Below are 21,431 nucleotides of genomic sequence, written 5' to 3' on the forward strand. Positions count from 1 at the left end.
CAGCCTGGGGCTGGTTTTTTTCTGATTGTATCTTGCTTTGACGGGCCATTTAGGCTCCTGGGTATGCCCAAGTTGATTGTAACTTTTGTTACTTGTTTTGTTCTTGAATTGGAGCTTTGGCCTCTTTCTCATGGGTATGCCCAGAGACATATGTACATATCCTTTTTTATCAATTAAATATATCATTTACCAATCCAAAAAAATAAGGAGATTCACTAATATTTTTAGATTCAGTTAGGATGACAAGAACAATGGCATGAAATCCATACGTACAAGTCCTTAATTCTACTAATCAAAAGTATATGAAATAAAATAGATATCATTTAATAGTATAGGGACTAACTTAATTATAATTTTACTCAATTTATAGCTTTTAAATGCTCTGCTAAAAAGTTAAAGTTGGCTTCTAAAAGTTAAAAGAAGTTGTTTACTAAACACACTATACCTAACTTTTTCTTTTAAAAAGAAGTTGAGATAAAAAGGGGGGAACTCATCATTAATTGCTTTGACATTAATCTTCCTTCTATGGAAATTATAACTAATCTTCAAGCATGAGATGGACAGCAAAGCTAGCATTTTTTTTCCCTTTTCTTTTATTGGCGGCGGAGGCAAAGTTGAGTAGGTGAAGGAAAAATTGTGATAGAAATATTGTTTGTTGTAGAAAAAAAAATTGAAGGTGTGCTTTGAAGACAAAAACACATTTTCAACTTCGCAAGACTCCACAACAAGGAAAAACTCTAGAGGATAGATCCTAATTTATTTGTGACATTAATTTATTTCTCTGTATATTTCAATTTTTTAATACAATTGATTACACAAATATTGAATGCTAATTCAAGGATAATACAACATCATCACTAAGAACTTCCAACATTAGTCAAGAGAGGTGAAACCTCATTCCCACAAATTGGGCAAGTCTTCTTAATTTGCAACCACCCACTTATGCAGTCTAAATGATATGGATGATCACAAGAAAGTGCTACTAGCCCCTCTCCTTCTTCATATTCAACTTGACAAATGACACATCGGTCGATCTCTATCTTACTCACTATAAATTTGCATGAAAAAGGATGCAAATACGTACTAATTTCAACTTGTGATAATCCTCTGTTCTCTTGGCCAATAAAATCTCCCAAGGTTATTAACTCTTCGTAAGATAGTTCGTCGGGATCAATATCATCTTCCTCCAATATTTCCTCATCGTCATCAAGACTAGAGTCTTCTTCTTCGTCTACTCCACATAGAATACCTACTTCGGGCAGTTGTTCTTCATCACCTTCGTGGTCACCATCATATACCTCTTCTCTCCTTATTAAATCAAGCTCATGTTCTCCAGTGTCTTCTTCTTCATCTTCTCCACATAGAAAACCTACTTCAGGAAGTTGTTCTTCATCACCTTCGCGGTCATCATCATATACCTCCTCTCTCCATGTTAAATCAAGCTCATGTTCTTGATTTACACCACCACTTTCCAACATGAATTCATCATCATAATCATCACCATTATCACTAGAAGTATCAGTTTCACTCTCCTCATCTTCACTTTCAATGGTGGCAAGCAAGCCTAATGTTCTCTCTTGCTCTTGCAATGCCATTGCAAGTGCAAAATCCGAATTGACTTGCTCTAAAGAACTTGACCTTATGACGATCTCCTCTTCATTATTCATTGTAGTAGAATTGTTTTCTTGCATTACTGTGTGATGAGGATGTATGTGCATAAGAGGTTGTATGGTGTCAAGCTAGATCTTCCTTTATAATTAGGAAAAAGTTGTTTCAAGCAAATAAAGGAAAACCCCATTTCTAACAATCTGAAATATTCCATATTCCTAATTGAAACCTATCCCTTGCCTAACTTAAGCAAGAGAGAAATATGCATTTCCAAGCTATCTTTCTAGAGAAGGAAACTTCCATGAAAAGTAATGCAAACCCATCCCTCATGAAGTACAATATTCCAAATTCCTAGTTCACACAATTGGCTCAAACAAGAATGAAAAGTTTTATCCGGTACTCCAATTTGGGACCCAAACATTCCATTGGAATTTCGGAGGCCACCATGCCAATTAAACGAACTAACAGCTATGTTATTGCCTAAAGTGGATCAAGAGATACAAAATTAATTAACTTGAAAACATATGAAACTCAGATGACTACAGACTTTATGTTCATGAGACATTAAATTCCAAAAACAAAGAACTGCAGGAGTAAGTCAAATGATAAAACAACTCTCTCAGCAGCCTGCTACCTAAAATGCCCTTTGGCGCCGTTGTTTCCAATGATATGCCTGACCCTCATAGCTGCCCTTCTGCACAAACTTAGACGCCCTAGAAACCCTAATGTCATGAGGTGTGCTTACATGGTTTCCATCTTTTCTATGGCTTCTACTATTCATTTCATTAACCCTTTCTTTGCTTATTCCAACTCTAGTAGGACGAGTACTCCTCCTCGGTCGCAAAGACTTCCTTATGTGACTTCGTCTGTAATCTCTTCGCCGATGAGTTAATGATTTTGTGCTTTCAACCACAATGGGTTTATGTTTGAAACCAGAAAAAGTTTCATCATTAATATTATCTTCTTGTTCTTCGGTTGAGGTCGAGTCGAAGTAGTCTTCGGTGCATCTCCTATGCCTACGGCGCACCCTTTTGAGCTTAAAGAGCCGGACACAACAGAAAGTGCAGACGCAGTGGCAGGCAGTGAAGCAGGCAGAACAACATGCCCAAACCATTCTGCAGAGGCCTCGGCACACACAGTTGCAGATACCCACTTTGTATAACAAATAGAAAAACAAGAGAACTGCACATTGACGCAGGAAAATAAAATGGATGCACATTAAGTGTACAAAGGTGTCAAGCAGATTTTGACCATCTTCACACACACACACACACACACACACACACACACACACACACACACATATATATATATATATATATATAATTACATTAAAATTTGTGCAAATTGGGCTGACCTATGTAGCAAAGGGCCAACACCATGGCCATCTTCATCAGATTTGCAACGCAAAAGTTTTCTATGTAACAGATGAAATCCCATGCTGTCTGACAAACGGAGCTGATCGATGAACAAATTTTCCAATTAGAATAAATGAATTGAACGATTCAGAAAAAAAAAATAAGAATAATTAAAATATGGTACTGAAGGGTGAATGAGGTTTACCTGCAAGATTTTCCAGACAAAAAATCAAGGGGAGAGCCAAATAAATCGCTGATAACTTTACCCAGCCCCGATAAAAATGAACCTATTATATTACCCATCAAGTTGATCGATCAGGGTATTATTCAGCGCTGCAATTAGTCAACTGAAAGAAGAAAATAAAAAATCAATCAATAAAAAGAAGTCTTAGTATGCTATTATATAATTTTCAATGATGCAATATTACACACAATTTTGCCAGTACCCGAAATTCAAACCAACAAAAACAAATTTTGAGCGTTTCGCTCTTTTAATTATGGCATGGAAATCAATAAAGACCAATCGAGTAGCAAAAAAAGGGGGGGCACCCCATCAAATTATTATATGATCCATGCATGCAGATTAATCCCAAATGTATTTTTAATGTTAAAACTCATTTATGATTATAACTAATGTGTAAAAAGGAAAGAAAAAAAAAACTGCCCGAGAGTGTACTCTGCGGAATTTGTAGAAGAATAGGCGACTAGAAACATTGAAGTAATTAATTATGCGCAGTATGGAGAGATGGAAATGCAAAGGAGGGGTGCAGACTACAGATACAGCGCCGGACGGGAAGGAGACGATGGATGGATCGGTCGCAGAGGAACGATAGACAGTGGAGTGGTTCTCAAATATTTTCACATTGTTGAGTCTGAAAACCTCCGGAAAAATAAAAAAAAAAAAAAAAAAATTACCCGTTTATTTCAAATCCAATTTTGGAAGTTAAAGGCGGAAGATATTTTTCCAAAAAAAAAAGCCATCTGGTATATTATTTTATTTTTTTTCAAACAATAAAATGATAAATAATTGTCCCCTTTTTTTGCCTTTTTTTCATGGCAAAGTACGCAAAATATAAAAAATAAAATTATCATTCTGTCTCACTGTTCCTTATTGAAATCATATCATACCTTATCCTAAACTCAGAAGGATTCAATTTAACGTGAAAACTCTCAAGAATAAAAGCTTTAGTTATCCTAAAACATTTTTTTTTTATTCCAACACATGTTACTTTCAAAAAAATAATGAAAATAAGTACATTTCAACTTGATTTGGCAGTCATATTTGTCAAAGTTGGAAACTAATTTATTTGATATACAAACTTGCTCCAAATATAATTTAATTTACGATAAAAAGCATTGACCTTTCTTGAAATTTGGTAAAGAAGATGCATGTAAATTTTGAAATCTTAGGAGAAAAATTATGTATTCTTATCTTACCAATTCAATTTCATGAAGTCGAAAGAAAAAAAATCATGTTATTTGCTGTTTTGCTTTGTAACTAGTAAAAACTATCCGCATTCCGCAACAAGCTAATACAATAAAAAAGAAATGTCAAATATGCATGAGGTAAGTTTAAAAAAAAAAATTAGAAGTTTGAGTTATATGGAGATGACATTGGAATGATTAAATATGTCTTCAGGAAAATAAAAATTGTCCAAGAATAACAAATAAATTTGAGTTTTGAACTTTGATTATGAGAGAATCCAAATATTAAAATTAATCGTAACAATAAAAAATTACAACAATATATCATTTTAACATAGAACTTGAATGTAAATACAGTCTTATTATTAATAAATATGCATAAGAAAAACATATTTAGAATTTACTATTTCATTAAACATTGCCTTTAAAACACATAATACAAACAATATTTTGGTATAACTTTTTTGTGTGTTTTTACTAAGATTAATTGTCATATATATGTAGTTCGATAATTAGTTTTAACAATAATATCATAATTTAACAATTATTTTATATGATTTGTTCAACATAATTGACAGCTATTGATAAATTCATATGAATAATATAATATTTATAAAAATTACATATTGTGTAAAATTTTAAAAATATTGTGAATGTGTACATATGATATAAATTTATTTGCAGCGAAAAATAATAACTTATTTATAATATATGTAATCAGAATATAATACGGTATATATATTTCTATAATTTTGAATAATATCAATTAAAATTAATTCTACGATTTTAGTGGCAAAATTGTATTGAGTATATTATATTGAATTTTAAAAATAGTTTCAATCATTTATGTTAACTTTAATGTGTGTGTGTGTGTGTGTATATATATATACATTAAATTGAAATTAATTTTACACTTTCAGTAAATATAAATATAAATTAATGATAAAAAAAAGTAGGAGCTAATAATTTAAATTAATTTTATAATTTAAAAGTATTGAAAAAGAAGTGATAGAAAGTTATTGAGTTCACATCATTTTTTAAAAAATTATTTAATAGAATTTATTAATGTTGGGTTTTTTTATATTGTCTAATAAGAAAATATTTTTAAAAATAACAAATAAATAATGGTCTTTATTCTTTTCCATATTCAACATACATTTTAATTCCATCCCATTTCAATATGGATCTTGAATTTTAGATTTAGATGGATTTTTGACAAATTTCAATATAATTTTATATCATATCTTATCGAAATTCAATACAACTCTAAATCCAAGACCTTTCTAAACATAGGATAAGAATTTTCTTTCAGAATTTTACACATCAAAAAGGGTAATTTGATAAATTTTAGATGGAGAAACTAGGTGAAGGCAAGTTTTAAATATATATTATGCTATGCAAGGATACAGATTGATTGTAAACAACGTTTACCATAAGTAGATAAGCTTAGGCTGTTCTTCCAAGCCCCGTCCCAAATAAGCCAATGCACATCTGGCCCATATTGTATGCAATAAGCTTTTAGCAATAAAAACTAATTCTTAAAATCTGGGGCATCTTTCAAAACACTCCACAACCCTGTTTCGAAGTTTTCCAAAACGGAAGCAAAGCATCATACAAATCCAAACACAAAGGAATCAAATGACCAGAAGAATTAGGGGAGCAAAGAACGCATTCAAAAGCTCAACGTACAGATTAGTAGCAGACAAAGAACAGTGGCTAACTATGTAGATGGCCAGCACACAAAGACACAAAGATAATCCAATCTATCTACTCAAGTGCATACTTCATCAGGAACTGAAAATGATTTAAGAGATCAAATGTGAAATTATGAGGTCGGCTTACATCATCTCCAGCAATACAAAATAAGGATACAAAGGCAGGCTACAAAAGTTTCCCCATTCAACTGCATGGGCTATGGAGGGCAATGCATAAAAATAGAAAGCCACATGTAACAGTGTATATGGATCAGCTTTCAGAAGCATGGAAAGGAAATGTCAATCCATCCTCCCCTTCAGTATCCTTTCCTTCACTTCAGTTGGTGTACTGCAGCAACACAAACACATTGCAATGAAACCGTAGTTGTTGTTTATGTTAAAAATGATAAGATTAATGCCATGATAGTGTACTGACATGAATTAAGTGTTGAAATTTATTTTGGCAGGAAAACAAGTAAAAGAAGGGAAGCATAAAGCTGCCCATGCATGGGGAATCATAGCATCAACACAGAAATGTTTGCCATATTCTTGAAACAGTTCAAGTGGGCAAGTGAGCAAATACCATATTCGCAAACCACCAATTACAGACTAAACATGAAAAAGGAACTGAAGAAATCTACAAGAAGCCGCAGATGGGAGCATTGATTACACCCATCAAATAGTGCATAACATTCCATTAGTCTTCTTAATGAAGGAGCCCACTTTAATCCCTTCCCTGAGGGTAATAGATGCATCATTTATCTAGTTCAAAAAAAAATGAAACAATAACTAATCAGAACTCTGAATGCGTAGCTCAAGATTTCACCAAGGTTGTCACAAGAGTAACATCACAGAGTGGCCCAAGTCAAAATAATACCTCAAGAAAAGAGAATAAAGCCAAATTCTTTAGGAACACCACCCCAACCCCGAAAAACTCTTCTTTCCTGTTTTCTCTTTTATCTCCAGCTCACCCACCCCACCAAAAAATAAAAAAAGACTAATTTTTTAAGAATAAAAAATCAGTTTTTTGCCAATAAATAACTACGTATTTACAACCATGAAAACTGACTTATTGAGGTCGTTCTGTATATGGATGTGCATGTGTGTGTAATATACACAAACATTTCACATTCGCATCCATTCTGATCCAACTTCATGATCATATTTCTGCTTCTCATTTATTGAACTACAAGTGCAACTTATGGGTGTTGCAAAATTGAAAAAGTAATAAATAAACTCAGAAGGTTAAGAATCTTGCGAGCACTTTGTGCATGCAACAATTAAAAGGAGACAATAAATAGGCTTAAAGAAGGCACGCCCCCAAACCCTCCAGAAGACATTAGCTTTGGTAACTATATGAATTTTCTTGACAGTAAATATTAAGCTTGTTGATATTTGTATAACTACATTCGAAAAAATTCCACACACACACATATATGCATCTTTCCACTTTTTTTGTTTAAAATTCCTAATTTATCACTTTTGACCTAACTGTAAACAAGTTTATTATTTTCAAAAGCCAAAAACTCTGCCTGTTCTTTAAAAAAACCACATTACAATCACTATATCTCAAGTATGTCAGAATACTACGGAAGTGTTCAAGGATCTGACAAGTATCTGACAATTAAAATGCATTTTAAATTGTGGAAGCATCAGAAACATGTCGACTAAAAAATGTCAGAATAGTACGAGAGAAGTGTCTGACGAGGAGTGTTGGAGAAATGTCTTACATCAAAAATGCATTTTAAACTTGTACAAGTACCAGACAGGATTCAACTAAAGTATGTTAATATACTGAAACAGCACCAAAGAAGTGTTGGAGAAATGCCTTACAATAAAAATGCATTTTAAAATTGTGAAAGCATCCACATGTTAGAAGACTGCTGAATGAGAGTTGATGCCTGACATGGCCACAGAACCCTTATAAAAGTACTGGTGCTACATAGCAGTGCTTACATTCCCCAGAAGTAAAAAATAGAAAAATAAATCAACAAGATAGCTTTGGCAAGCGCATCATGTCAGTAACATCAATGGTTTAGTTAGCCCTCTAGGCTTACTTAGCCCTATGAACAGATTTGCAGCTACATTTAATAGAGAAAGTAATGCTCACACATTGAATTATGCATGAAAAAGGATAGAAGATATAAAAGGCGTACACAACGTAGACGTGTCCTCCCCAGCCACTCAGACAGTCACGGTCAACTGATGACAGCAATGCTTGAGATATGGTCTCAAACAATTCTTCTGGTTCCTGAATAATAATTAAAATAAAGAATTCATACAGCTGCTTCTATAAACATGACAAGATACAACAAAAACAAGTAGCTCGCTAAATTGACAAACAGCCAAATCACCAAGGCAAGGATTTCAACTCAAAGTATAAACCATGCCATCAACCCCAAAACTTGCTGTTAAGCTGATATGCTTTGGAAGGTTGCCAAGGTAATAAAGGATAATAATATAAAATTAAATGATGAATGATGATCCATTATTTGTCCTCCCCCCTTGACGACAGGATTATCTATTCTTAAATTACAAAAAATAACTGGCTGTTCCCCCAGCAAGCCCAATTATACACTGGGTTATTGCTGCAATTATCAGCTCCTCTTCAATGGATGTCCAAAGGCTTGAAGGATTGGCATCCTCAAGCTGTGCCATAAATAGGGGTAGTTACTGCATAACAGAATTTTGTGGTCTCAATACCACTACACACCATTATAGGGTAGGAAATAAATAAATAACACCCATGGCCAGCACAATGGACCACTGCTGTTCAACAAAATCCACTACAGCACTAAAACTACATATGTTTTGTCCACTTTTTGTTTTCATCTTCTCCCATTTTTACCGTGTATCAATTTCCATTGCCTGTATGAGCTGATGATAATGAGAATGAAAACAATACCAAATCCTGACAGGAAATCTTTACTTAATTGTTCTACAACACTTTATAAGAGATACATTAATAGATAATTTGATACTAGTATGACCTAAGTCAAACAAATAATTTATATATTATTTTTAAATATTAATAGTTAGGTATTTCGTTTCTATTTTGTTCAACACAAAAAACTATTTTCATTTCTATTTTCTCGTTTTGACATTCAGTATTCCTTTTGGGTTCAATCATTATTTTTAATTTTTGGGAAATTTGATAATTTAGTACTAAAAAATTAAAACATAAATACACAAACAGTCGCTAAGGGCAACAAGGGAGTGCAACCCAAGTACAGAAACAAAGGTTACAAAATGAAAAGAATAAATGACATGAAGGAGTGCTCAAGTATTTACTGAATGCTGCCCATAGATCCAAAAATACAAAGTTTTTATTCCAGCTATCTTGACTCTGTAAGCAGCCAGTTCCGTATCCATAAAAGCTCTCCAATTTCTTTTTCTCCACACCAGCCAGAAAATGGTCAAATTTTTTTTATCATATCTGTTGTAATACCCTTCCAAGCCCACAACCTTAACCTTTGTAGAGCCTCCAGCAACCCATTTCATTCCCAACATTACTGCAATCCCAACAAATTCCTAGTCCACCTGCAGTAATCAGTAAACACAAAATGGACTCAGCTTGTTCTTTGCACAAACAACATTGATTAACCACTGTGATGCCTCTTTTTTGAAGATTGTCAAGTGTCAACATTCTCTCCCACACTATGAACAAAACAACTATTGGAGGGACCAAAGCCTTCCAAATTGCACTCCAGGGGAAGTGATGTAGGAGAGATAACTAGAAGAAGAGAAGGGAAGAAGAAGAAGAAAGAAGCACAAGAGGAGTGAAGGCAGAAGCAGAGGCAGAACAGAACAAAGGTGAGAGAGGAAGAATAAAGAAGAGAGAGAAGAAGGAATCCTGCAGGAGAGAGACAGAGAGGCAAAACTACAGCAATCTGATTTTAAAATAATAATTGTACAATAACTACATGTCAAGCACTTATACCCACCACTGCTAACACATATTTACTAAATAACCACAACTAAACATGTAATTACAAAATAAGCCAAACGTACTTAAAAATACGTAAAATAAACCTAAATTAACTAAACTTCTAAAATAACCAAAAATATCCCAACCTAAAACAAAAGTCCTAGCTACCAAATAAATATCTAAAGTTCTTCATTGGTAGTTCTCCATCAAACTCCACTTGTTAGAGAAAACTCGATCTCAAGTTCCAAAATGGCGTAGTTTCTTTAAGGAGTAGGAACAAAGTCAAACCATGTAGGCAAATCAAAGGAGACAATCTTCATTTCATTAGTAATCAACACTGGAGAGTATCTAGAAGATCATCCAACTGCAAGTAGCAAAGGCGGCTGCAATGTCCTCTGATAAAGTAACAAGTACTACAAACAAGAAATCAATGTAATATCCAAATCTATTGGCAGCTCAAGAAAATATGCATTTGTTCCATATTCTAGGATGAAGGACAATGTTTCATTAGATTTGATTAAGGAAAATGTTGCAGGAGAAGATGCAAATGATGGAGGCACAATTTCACTGGATTAAGGAGAAACAACCTCAATGGAATTTTCAACAATAAATTTCTTGATTAAATAATTTTCAACAAACTGTGGAGCAACCAATTGTTCCTCACTATTTGCAGTTAGGAATGTAAAATTGAGGTCGAAGAGCAAGGCCATTGACAAACATATCTGTCCTAGTAGTTGGCAACTCATCTTGATGTTTATTGCAAGTCTCAACAACCAAGTTTGGTGACAAGTCAACATCCATTGCTAGCCTGAAGGCGCCAATAACGTTTAGGGTCACTAAAGACAAGTCTATAACCTCATTTTGAAAAGATTCATGACTCATGTCCCAGAAGAATCAAAAAATTGTGTACTAGACGTATGCAAATCATTTATGTAGTCATTATATTCTATTATGCAACAATTTGGATGAGCACTTGCCACATTTCTGATATCCTCAATAAGTTGAGTTCTCTCTCAAACAGCTTGGGTGGATCTAGGAATACCATGTGACCATGGAAAAATGATCTAAATTGATGAAATTCTTTAAATAGGAAGTGGTGGTGTGGGTTGGTAGCTAGAGAAATCTCTCAATTCCCAAGTCAAATGGTAAGCCTCGTATAAAGTAGTGGAACAACGCGGACATCGTTGACCATTTATATACAACTTCTAAATTCATACCAAAACTCTTTATTGAACAAAATTACTATTTATGGAGCATCTTTTTGACACTGAGTTTATTGATGATCGATAAATCAATCCGCATCTGAGCAAGGTCTTTGCCCACTGCGACAAGAGAGAAAGAAAAGAGCGAATAATCATTGCCCCCAAGATAATTGTTCGAATTTCATGCTGCAATAGTACTAGTGTTGACAATAGTAGTCAGCGGCGCAAGGCGAACCGAGGCGCAAAGGGTATTTGAAGTTGAGGCGTGAGGCGAAGGCTTTGTGAGGCGCACAATTATTAAAATGGTGTAAAATGCCTATTTGGGGTAATTGATATATGAACATATGAATACCTAGCAATATTAGAATTTACAATGCCAAAACATTCAATACCAAAATTGGAAATTCAATGAAATTTCCAGGATGAAGGCCAAAGGCATCAACATAGTTCAACATCAAAAGAAAAGAGTACAATAAAATATTACAAAGTCTAAAATCTAAAATCCTCCTCGATCATCAATCATCACTCATCATCAACTAAGTCTGCCAAGATATCATCATCTTCCTCTTCATCATCAATTGTTTTTCTCCAACATCTTTTTTCTTCTTCTATCTCCTCTGCACTATAGTATGTTGTAAATTTGGGGAGAAGATTAAAGCGGTTTTATTTTCTTTATTTTTTTGTATTTGAGTTATTTAGATCTTTCAAGTCCTTACTTTACTTTATCTAAATAGAATTGCTGATAAAAATTGTATACATCTATACTATATAATATCATCTATGTCATATAATATATAATAAAAATATAAAAATATAATATATTAAAAATATAATATATTAAAATATAATAAATATAATATATTAAAATAATATAATTAAAATATAAAAATACAGAGATAAAGAAAGACCTTTTTCAATCCTTAATTTTATTAATATTGATTTTATTATATTTATACTTATGTCTAATGTCACTAATTATCCCTTTTCAATTGGGAGAGATGGCTGAGCGGCCTAAAGCGGCGGATTGCTAACAAGAATATTTCTAGTGGAACATCTTTCACAATCCCTGGAGAGATAGTTCACTAATAGACCGAGGGATAAGTAATTCGACTCATTCACATCCAGATCATGAATGTTTGGAATCCATATTATGCAAGGAGACATTGCTTTTGCTAATTCGAACATCATCTTTTTCCTCTTCTATCTCCTCTACACTATAGTATGTTGTAAATTAGGGGAGAAGATTTAGGCCGGTCTTTGGAATTTTTTTAAAGTGAGCATTTTGGTGTTACAATTGCACCAGACATGTTAGGATATTAGAATTCTAAATTCGTTTTGGTTCTATCTTGAGGATGAATCCCAAAGGCAGTAACGCTATCGCCGGAGGGAGTAGCAATGAGGGGGCTGCCCATGAGGGTCGCAGCGATTCTACACTGGCGCTTTGGGATTTCGCCCAGCAGTTTATGGCAAAGGTTATGCGGAGTTCTCAGGGGCAGGATCGTCCCACTGCTGAGCGGAGAGGTTTGGATCTCATCCTCATCTACAAGTTCCAAGATTGTGGTCTGGCCCCTAGCACTGCTAGATGAAGCTCTTCCTCTAGACGATGATGACATATTTGCACTTATTCTTGACCTAGTGTGATGCAGGGATTATTTAGTCCAGCAGCACTAGCAACAAAATCCTAAGTCAAAATATCATCTTCAAACACAAGTTCATCATCCTCATTGGAACCGCCATCCATCCTACCAATCAACCACTCATTACTATCATCAATGTCCTTTAGGAGGATGGGATCAATGGTGTCAAGCTTGTTGTATCGACGCCTCAGAGTTCGAGTATATTTCACAATAACAAATCATTCAAGCATTGCTGGGATAGCCTATTTCTCCTTTTTTCTATAAAGCTGCAAAAAGTTTAAGTAATATGGTAAATAATGATTCTAAAAAGCAATAGACTGGTAGTTCATGTTCTTTAATCCACGATACACTAATGACTTACATGTTAGAATATGGTCCAATTTCTTTTGCAGTCAGTAGCACTACATGTGAGGCTAAGGATTTTCACAAAAAACTTTTGCAAGTTTGGAGTTGATGTTCCAAATGACATCCACCATTGCGTTGTTATAAAATAAATTTTAACTGAACACCAACTAGCTAAAAAGCAAAAATAATTTTAGAAAGAAAGAAACAATAATTTTACCCGATGCTTTTATCTTCCTTTGTCTCACTGCCAAATTAATTCCAAAGACGCCGCTAGCATTATTGAAATTTTTCCAACTCATGTAAAACTTTATCTTGCATTTCAAGGGTTGGCACTAACCTTGTAATACATGTGTACAAACACCCCATAAAATGTTGGGGTTTGAATGGAAAAATTCGAGTTCAAGTAGTGTGCAGTTGCATGCAAAGGTTGATGGAATTGGCATCCCCACCTCGTATCAATAATTTCAAATGTCTCCCTGAATTTATCTTCTCTCTCACCGAAAGCCTTAGTTATGGCTTCCTTAGCCCTATCCATTGCTTCATAAATGTATCCCATTGTAGGTTTCTTTTCCCCATCAACCAAACGGAGTACACAGACAAGTGGGCTTGTCAACTTAAGAGCATAGACAATGGTACTCTAAAAGGTAGGCATCAAAACAATATTAGCTACTCTTTTGCCAGCTGCCTCCTTTGCCCTTTTAGTAGTATTCCAATATTCAAAAGTAAACATCTTCCTCAAGTTGCTCTTTTGAAGGTGGATTGAATGAAGAGTGATGAAGGCAGTTGCAAATTTTGAAACTGCAAGCCTTAGTAACTCCTTTCCTCCAGTGAACTATCTCATCAAGTTCACCACACCAACACGGTTATAAAGATAACCATTCAAAAACATTGCCCTTTTCAAAGTAATATGACTTGAAGGCATCTTCCCAATATCCTCCAATATTAAATTGAGGCAAAAGGTAGAACACAGTGTCCAATATAAATGTGGCCTCTTTGCTTCCAACAATCACCCTACTGCAACATAGTTTGAAGCATTATCAGTTACTACTGGAATCACATTTGATTCTCCAATTCTCTCCACCATCTCATCAAGTAATTTGTACATTCTATCTGCATTCTTGACAAGATTAGAAGCATCAATAGACTTGATGAACACTGATCACCTTGGAGAGTTCACAAAGAAGTTTATTATGTCTTTCTTAGCAACCGAATCTCTCCAACCATCAAACATAATCGAGCATCCATATTTTGACCATTCCTCCTTATGGACCTTTATCAACTCTTTCATTCGACTAACTTCCTGCTTTAGGAAAGGAACTCTCACTTCATGATAGCTAAGCGGCATTATTCCAAGACCATATTGCCCAATCGATTCAAGTGAAAACGTACAACATTAAATGGTATTCCAACATCATACATCCACCTAGAAAAATCTGCAATTGCCTTTTTTCTTAATTCTTTCTTGCATGCCTCATTTATTGATGTTTGCTTCATCTTCCCTTCTTTCCTACCTTGAACCGCTTTCTTTGGATCAGGAGTAAAACACAAATCTATAGACCCCTTCTGTTTTGGTTTCTTCAAGGTGGACTGGTATGAACTTTGACTTCGACTTCTACTTCCATCAATAAGCACTCTCTTGCCACGAGTGTCAATTTCTTGAACTTCATCCTCTTCATCTTCACCATAATGATTTATGTCATCAACGTCACACAATAACTCATTTTCCCCCTTCTCTATATCTTTCTTCAACATATACTCCCTAATCTCCTCACATACATGAGTAGGGCACTTAGAGCATTCTTTTACATTTCAAAATCCTCCGACCCGACAATATGTTGTTTTGCCCGAAATATTCCTCCCCTTGTGACTTTGCCACAAAAATTGCAAGTCAAATTATTTCTATTTTTTTTATCATTCAAATGTGCATACTTCCATGCAGGATCTTTCTTTGCTGAGGCAGAGTTTCCACTTGCAAATGCCATTTAAAATTTAAGACCTAGTATCCTAACTGCAAAAGCAATGTATCATATATTTCAAAAAAATGAATAGTTTGTATATTGCATTTCCAAACAAATTACGAAACAATAGCTAAATTCAGTAAAAAAAAGTATTATATATTAGTTATAAACTTGCATTAAACTAGATAATTAATTACATATAATATTATAAGAAAAAGTAGCGGGCAACTAAAAAAGAAGAAGAAGAACAAGCAACAGAAGAACTAATGAAGAACTGAAGAAGAAGAAGAAGAAGAAGAAGAAGAAGCGGAAGAATAACTGAAGAAGAAGAAGAAGAAGAACAGGCACCAAACGAACTGACAACTCATGAAGGCTCGAAGGCGAACTCAGTCAACTCACGAAGCTTTTGTTGGTGTCGTACTTCTTTGAAGGGTCGAAGAAGAAGGGTTTTGACTGGTTTTGTGTTGGTTCGAGGACTTACTAGTTTGAACTTCAAAGCAGATGAGCTGACGACTCACAAAGGCTTGAAGGCAAACTCAGTCAACTCACGAAGCTTCTGCTGGTGTCGTCCTACTTCAAACCATAGAAGAAGAAGGGTTCTGGCTGGTTTCGTATTGGTTCGAGTCAAATGAGGGCGCGAAAGGCTCTACTGGTGTCGCGCTACTTCAAAGGGTCGAAGAAGGGTTCCGGCTAGTTTCATGTTGGTTCAAGTCAAACAAGGGCTAGGGCTCCTTTGGGCTATTTCTTTATTAATAGCCTAACAGCTTCAAAACTCAAGGTGCGACTCATGGCGCCCAGCGCATTAGTGCTCCTCAATGTGCCCCTCTGTGCCTCTAGCAGGTCACCTTGCCTCTGTAGTGATGAGGCGCCAACCTTGTCGCCTCTCTGGTCCTCGCACCTCAGGCGCGATTTTGACTACTATGGTGTTGACGATGACAAACAATTATCATATGCTACAATACTACTAGTGTTGATGATGACGGAGCAGAGGCAGCATGGCATGTTGGCAATAGCGTTGGCAACTAATTTTAGGTTGATTTTTTTCTCGTCAAGAATTATAGAAGAACAAGATTTGGTGACAAAGGAAGAGGATGGAATTGGAGTCAATTGTGGTTGATTAGAAGGATTTCCGTTTGGTCTCTGAGAAAGTCCATGAAGAAATCATGGTGAAGAGCAGTGAAAGAGATGCTGCCGCTGCCGCTGGTCTTCTAATGGCCATCAGTGCTATGGATGGAGCTATGAGTGTTCAACTGTGTCTTTTCTTGAATGTTTATCATTGCCATCATTCCTTTTCTTGAGTTCATCTGCTGCAGCTTGAATTGGGATTCAGTTTTGTTTTATTTTTACTGAATTTTTTCTTGAATTTAAATTGCTATTTGTGTTCAGATTTGTTTGATTTGTGCTGAATTTTTTCTTAAGTTTGAAAATGCAAGCAATTTTTCACTTGAATTTGGTTGATTTAATTTACGTTCTTATATTTTTTTATAATTCTTAATTTTTTTTTTTTTTTTAAAAACATGTATACTTGTCAGTATTAAGGGTTCAATCAAGCTCTAAATTAGTTCTTAAAATTCAAAATCTAACTCAGTGTTCCGCGCTTAATACTTAATTTTGTCACACATCCCTTAACACTTGAATTTCTCCTAAATTCTGCTTCAAAATTTCAAGGAAAACCCATTTTTTCTTAGCTGGAGGTGATTTCTCATGAATCTGGAAGAAGGAAAACACACTGGAAGTTTTCCCCGTCACAGGCTGCCAGCACGTGGGGCAGGTGTGCCGATAGTGAGGTCCTCCAGCAATGGTGTTCTGGCTGGTGGTAGATCAAGGGGTGGGATTTTAGTGAGGATGGCGGTGAATCAAAGAAGCTGCCCCCGGGGAGAAGGGGGGGGGGGGGGGCGAGGGTTCTCCGGTGGTTCAATGGCAATTAAATTTCAGATGGTGGTGTTTCGAGAGTTCTGATTTTGATGGTGTCGGGGGCGTCATAAAATGGTTTCTAGAAATTAGGGTTTCAAACCAGTGGCACAACTGTAAATTTCTGAAGAAAGTTGCAGGTGAACAATGCTTGCAATTTCTAAACTTTGGCTGCATGGTGATTGTGGTTTGCTTTGATGCCAATTTGATGTAGGACAAATAATAGAATTCAGAGATAGAGAAGAAGAATAGAATTCAGAGAAAGGCAGAATTAGAAGGAACAAGAAGAAGAGAAGCAGGAATCCTGCGGGAGAGAGAGACACAGAGAGGGAAACTGCAGCAATCTGATTTCAAAATAATAACTGTACAATAACTTACATGTCCAGCACTTGTTCCCTCTACTGCTAACACATATTTACAAAATAACACCAACTAAACACGTAATTACAAAATAACCCCAAAGTAAAACACGCAAAATAAACCGAAACTAACTAAACTTCTAAAATAACCAGAAATATTCCAACCTAAAATAAAAGTCGTAGCTACCCAATAAACATCTAAAGTTTGCTATTGGCGGTTCTCCATCAGGAAGTCACTCGCAGCATTCCCACATTACTCATTATCTATGATCTAGTAGAAGAATATCACTTGAAAAACTCCACTCCTGGAACTCTTCCATTTAACCACATCCTTCATACCTTGGTGGATTTTTCTCTCATACAATGAGTCAAAAGAAACTTGAGAAGCATAGTCCCAATCTTGAGCTCTCCTTCCATGGCAAAGCAACCAAAGCTCATCTGTTAACGGCTGATTTGCATAGTTCAACAAACTGGCTCTTAAGAAGGGCATCACTGCACCAGCTGTGCTGCTAATTTCTCCCCCTTCCAGCCTCAAAGCAAACCTGATCAAAGACACAATCTGTTGTGTATGGTGGCTCATTTCTTGGAATGACTACGTTACACAAAAAAGAAGAACATATTACAGGTTTTTGGGAGAAAACCGTCAACGGTTTTCTGAGGCCTTGCTGAAACCATCGACAGTTTCGCTGAAAATCTCAGACATCTCAGAAATTACTCTCGGTATCTCAAACCGTCAACAGTTTCAAACGATCTTAGAAAACCGTCGACGGTTTCATTCCTCGGCTGCGTGACAGAAATTCAAATTTTGAATTTAAACGTTAAGTTGGTTGTTTTTTGGGAGGAAACCTCTGAAGGAGAGTCTATATATGTCTTGTCTGAGTATATTGTGAGACAAGAGAGATCATTTTAAGAAGTGTATTGTGTACTCTATAATTTCTTAGTGAAATTGTTGTGCCGATTGCTTCCGTGGATGTAGGCATTGCCGAACCACGTAAATTCTTGTGTTGTTGCTGTTCTTGTTATTTCTCATATATAGATTGTCACTTGTTGCATTTTAATTATTCCTCTGTGCTTGTGCTTCTTATATCCGATATCCGATCATTTATCAGAGAGATTGTTGTCATGGCATCGGAATCATCTTCTGCAAGATTTGACATCATCAAATTTGATGGAACCGGGAATTCTGGTTTATGGCAGAGGAGAGTGAAGGATATTTTTGTGCAACAAGGAATGGGAAAGGCTTTACTTGGCATTCAACCGGATGGAATGGATGAGGCAACATGGGGAGAATTACAAGCAAATGTCGCTTCTACAATACGCTTGTATTTGGCCGACGAAGTACTCTATCGGGTGATGGAGGAGAATTCTCCAGCAACTATATGGCAAAAGTTAGAAAGTCGGTACATGTCCAAATCCCTCAATAATAAACTTTTTCTTAAACAACGTCTTTATTGGCTTAAGATGGTTGAAGAATCAAACTTAGATCAACATATTAACGTCTTCAATCAAATCATTAGTGATTTGATGAGAGTTGACGTTAAATTTGATGAGAATGATAAAGCTTTGATGTTACTGAACTCTTTGCCATCGACTCATACCTATGAAAATCTTGTGACCACTCTTACGTGGGGAAAAGAAGCTCTTGATCTAGAAGAGGTAACAAGTGTTTTGCTGAATTTTCATCAAAGGCTGAAAATATGTGATGAAGGACTTGTGGTAAAGGGTAATAATGAGCGAGGCAAAGGAAAATCCAATCATGGATCAAGTCATAAATCCCACAATCAATCCAAGAAGAAGATAGAAATCCGGTGTTATAAATGTGGTAAAAAAGGGCATGTGAAATCGGAGTGTTCAGATTGGAAGAAGGGAAATTCTAAAAAACATGAGGATACTTCAAAATTTGCGAATGTGGTTCAAGAAGGAGATTTAGCGTGTAGTGATGGTGATGTTCTATCAGTTTCATCGAGGTCGGTTAATCTAATGGACTCTTGGATACTTAACTCGACATGTTCTTATCACATGACTCCAAACAAGGAGTGGTTCAGCACTTACAGGTTAGTGAATTCTGATTCAGTTCTTATGGGTAATGATGCTTCTTTCAAGATCATTGGAATAGGAAATGTTAACATAAAAATGTTTGATGGTGCTGTGAGAACTTTGTGTAATGTAACACATACCGGAGTTGAGGAAGAATATCACTTGGTACTTTGGATTGTAATGGCTTCAATTACAAGTTCGAAGGTGGAGTTATGAAAGTTTGGAAATGAAATCTAACGGTGATGAAAGAGCAAAAGCTAGATGGGAATATCTACACATTGCAGGAAACTACTGTTGTAGGTGGAGCCGCAGCCATAGACGTTGAATCTGATGAGACCGCCTTGTGGCATATGCGCCTTCGGCATATGGGGGAACACGGCATGAAGGAATTACACAAGAAGAAACTTTTAAAGGGTTTGAAATCATGTCAGCTGGACTTTTGCAGGATTTGTGTTCTTGGAAAACAAAACATGGCAAAGTTCAAATCAACTACACACAATACGAAAGGTATTCTTGATTATGTGCATTTTGATGTTTGGGGCCCGATTAGAGTTGCATCAAAGGGTGGACATGTATATTATGTGAGTTTTATTGATGATTACTCACGGAAAGTCTGGGTATACTTCATGCGGCATAAGTCTAATACGTTTGCCAAGTTCAAGATTTGGAAGGCTAAAGTGGAAAACTAGATGAGGAGGAGAATCAAATACTTGAGGTTGGATAATGGGACCAAGTACGCTAATTCTCGGTTTATGGTGTTTTGTGAGCAGCAGGGCATTAAAGAGAACTTTATAGTTTGCCGGACACCTCAGCAAAATGGTGTGGCGGAAAGGATGAACTGGACTCTTGCTGAAACGGCTCGGTGTCTCAGGCTTAATGCAGGGCTACCAAAGAACTTCTGAGACGAGGTAGTTAGTATTACTTGTTTTCTGGTAAACCGATCACCAAGGGCGCAACTAGAAGGTAAAGTGGCTGAAGAGGCATGAACGGGAAATGCAGTAGACTACTCTGGATTGAAGGTATTCGGGTGTCCAGCCTATGTTCACGTGTCTATTGAGGAGAGGTCTAAGCTCCCGATCTCGTTGTTGCATTTTTTTTTTTGGGATATCCAATGGGTGTGAAGGGGGTACAAGCTATTGAACCCAGTGGCAAACAAGATGATGATTAGTAAGGATGTAGTCTTCAATGAGAACGCTATGAGTTGGAAGCTCGGGGCAACAAAAATGATCTTGGTCTTATGGTTGCGGAAAGCTCTAACTTGGAAAACCAACAAGTCGACAATATTCTTTTACAGAGATCCATACGCACTATCAGGCCTCCGCCAAGGTATGCGTTTGAAGAGTTAGTGTCTTATACTTTTCTTACAAGTTGCAACAATCCAACTACGTTTCAAGAGGAAGTGCACGGTCAAGAGAAAGGTAGATGGACGAAAGCAATGACTAAGGAGATAGAGTCACTACATAAAAATCAAACTTGGGATTTGGTGGAACTTTTAGATGGGAAAAAAACGATAGGCTGCAAATGGGTATACAAGAAGGAAGAGGCAATTTCAGAAAAGGAAGGTGAGAAATTCAAGGCACAGTTGGTGACAAAAGGATACTCACAAAAGAAGGGAATAGACTATGATGAGATCTTTTCACCCGTGGCCCAACATATTTCTATCAGGATTGTATTGGGGTTGGTAGCCCATTATGATCTTCATTTGGAACAAATGGATGTGAAGACGGCGTTTCTTCACGGTGACTTGGAGGAGCAAATTTATATGGTACAACCGGAGGGATTTTGTGAACCAAGGAACGAAAATTTAGTTTGCAAGTTGAAGAAATCTCTCTATGGGTTGAAACAGTCTCCAAGGCAATGGTATAAAAGATTTGATTCCTATATGATCAAGATTGGCTACAAAATGTGTGAGTATGACTACTGCATATACATGAACAAACTTGATAATGGTTCTTTTATTTTCTTGTTA

General features: G+C 35.9%; 3 protein-coding genes across 4 annotated transcripts in view; all 3 read right to left on the minus strand.

Moving 5' to 3' along the window:
- Positions 1 to 857: 857 nt before the first annotated feature.
- Positions 858 to 1,667, minus strand: LOC131162626 (E3 ubiquitin ligase BIG BROTHER-related-like). The gene has a single exon (XM_058119235.1). The coding sequence runs from the start codon at positions 1,665 to 1,667 to the stop codon at positions 858 to 860; it is 810 nt and encodes a 269-aa protein (XP_057975218.1).
- A 452-nt stretch (positions 1,668 to 2,119) lies between these two features.
- Positions 2,120 to 3,313, minus strand: LOC131162517 (uncharacterized). Its single transcript, XM_058119102.1, has 3 exons — positions 3,172 to 3,313; positions 2,966 to 3,066; positions 2,120 to 2,790 (listed from the first exon to the last, which is right to left on the minus strand). The coding sequence occupies exons 1-3, from the start codon at positions 3,267 to 3,269 to the stop codon at positions 2,243 to 2,245; spliced, it is 747 nt and encodes a 248-aa protein (XP_057975085.1). The 5' UTR covers positions 3,270 to 3,313; the 3' UTR covers positions 2,120 to 2,242.
- Positions 3,314 to 6,174: 2,861 nt separating this feature from the next.
- Positions 6,175 to 21,431, minus strand: part of LOC131162519 (proteasome subunit beta type-3-A) — a 42,859-nt gene continuing 27,602 nt past the window's right edge. The window contains exons 6-7 of one of the 2 annotated variants that reach the window (XM_058119104.1): positions 8,242 to 8,336; positions 6,175 to 6,434 (exon numbers count right to left, since the gene is read on the minus strand). In XM_058119104.1, coding sequence (XP_057975087.1) covers positions 6,386 to 6,434; positions 8,242 to 8,336 — 144 coding nt within the window. In that variant the 3' untranslated portion in view covers positions 6,175 to 6,385. Of the gene's footprint in view, positions 8,337 to 21,431 lie in introns of both variants that reach the window. The other variant, XM_058119103.1, reaches the window with a different exon arrangement.

Source organism: Malania oleifera, chromosome 8 (genome assembly GCF_029873635.1).
Source record: "Malania oleifera isolate guangnan ecotype guangnan chromosome 8, ASM2987363v1, whole genome shotgun sequence".
NCBI classification, from domain to species: Eukaryota; Viridiplantae; Streptophyta; class Magnoliopsida; order Santalales; family Ximeniaceae; genus Malania; species Malania oleifera.

What these genes read in the sequence shown, in the direction of transcription:
- LOC131162517 (XM_058119102.1), bottom strand. Translation starts at nt 3,269, where the DNA reads ATGGGTAATATAATAGGTTCATTTTTATCGGGGCTGGGTAAAGTTATC. An exon ending in TTGTCTGGAAAATCTTGCAG is followed by an intron (nt 3,067 to 3,171) that starts GTAAACCTCATT and finishes TTCATCGATCAG; the next exon opens with CTCCGTTTGTCAGACAGCAT. An exon ending in GTTGGCCCTTTGCTACATAG is followed by an intron (nt 2,791 to 2,965) that starts GTCAGCCCAATT and finishes GTCAATGTGCAG; the next exon opens with TTCTCTTGTTTTTCTATTTG.
- LOC131162626 (XM_058119235.1), bottom strand. Translation starts at nt 1,667, where the DNA reads ATGAATAATGAAGAGGAGATCGTCATAAGGTCAAGTTCTTTAGAGCAA.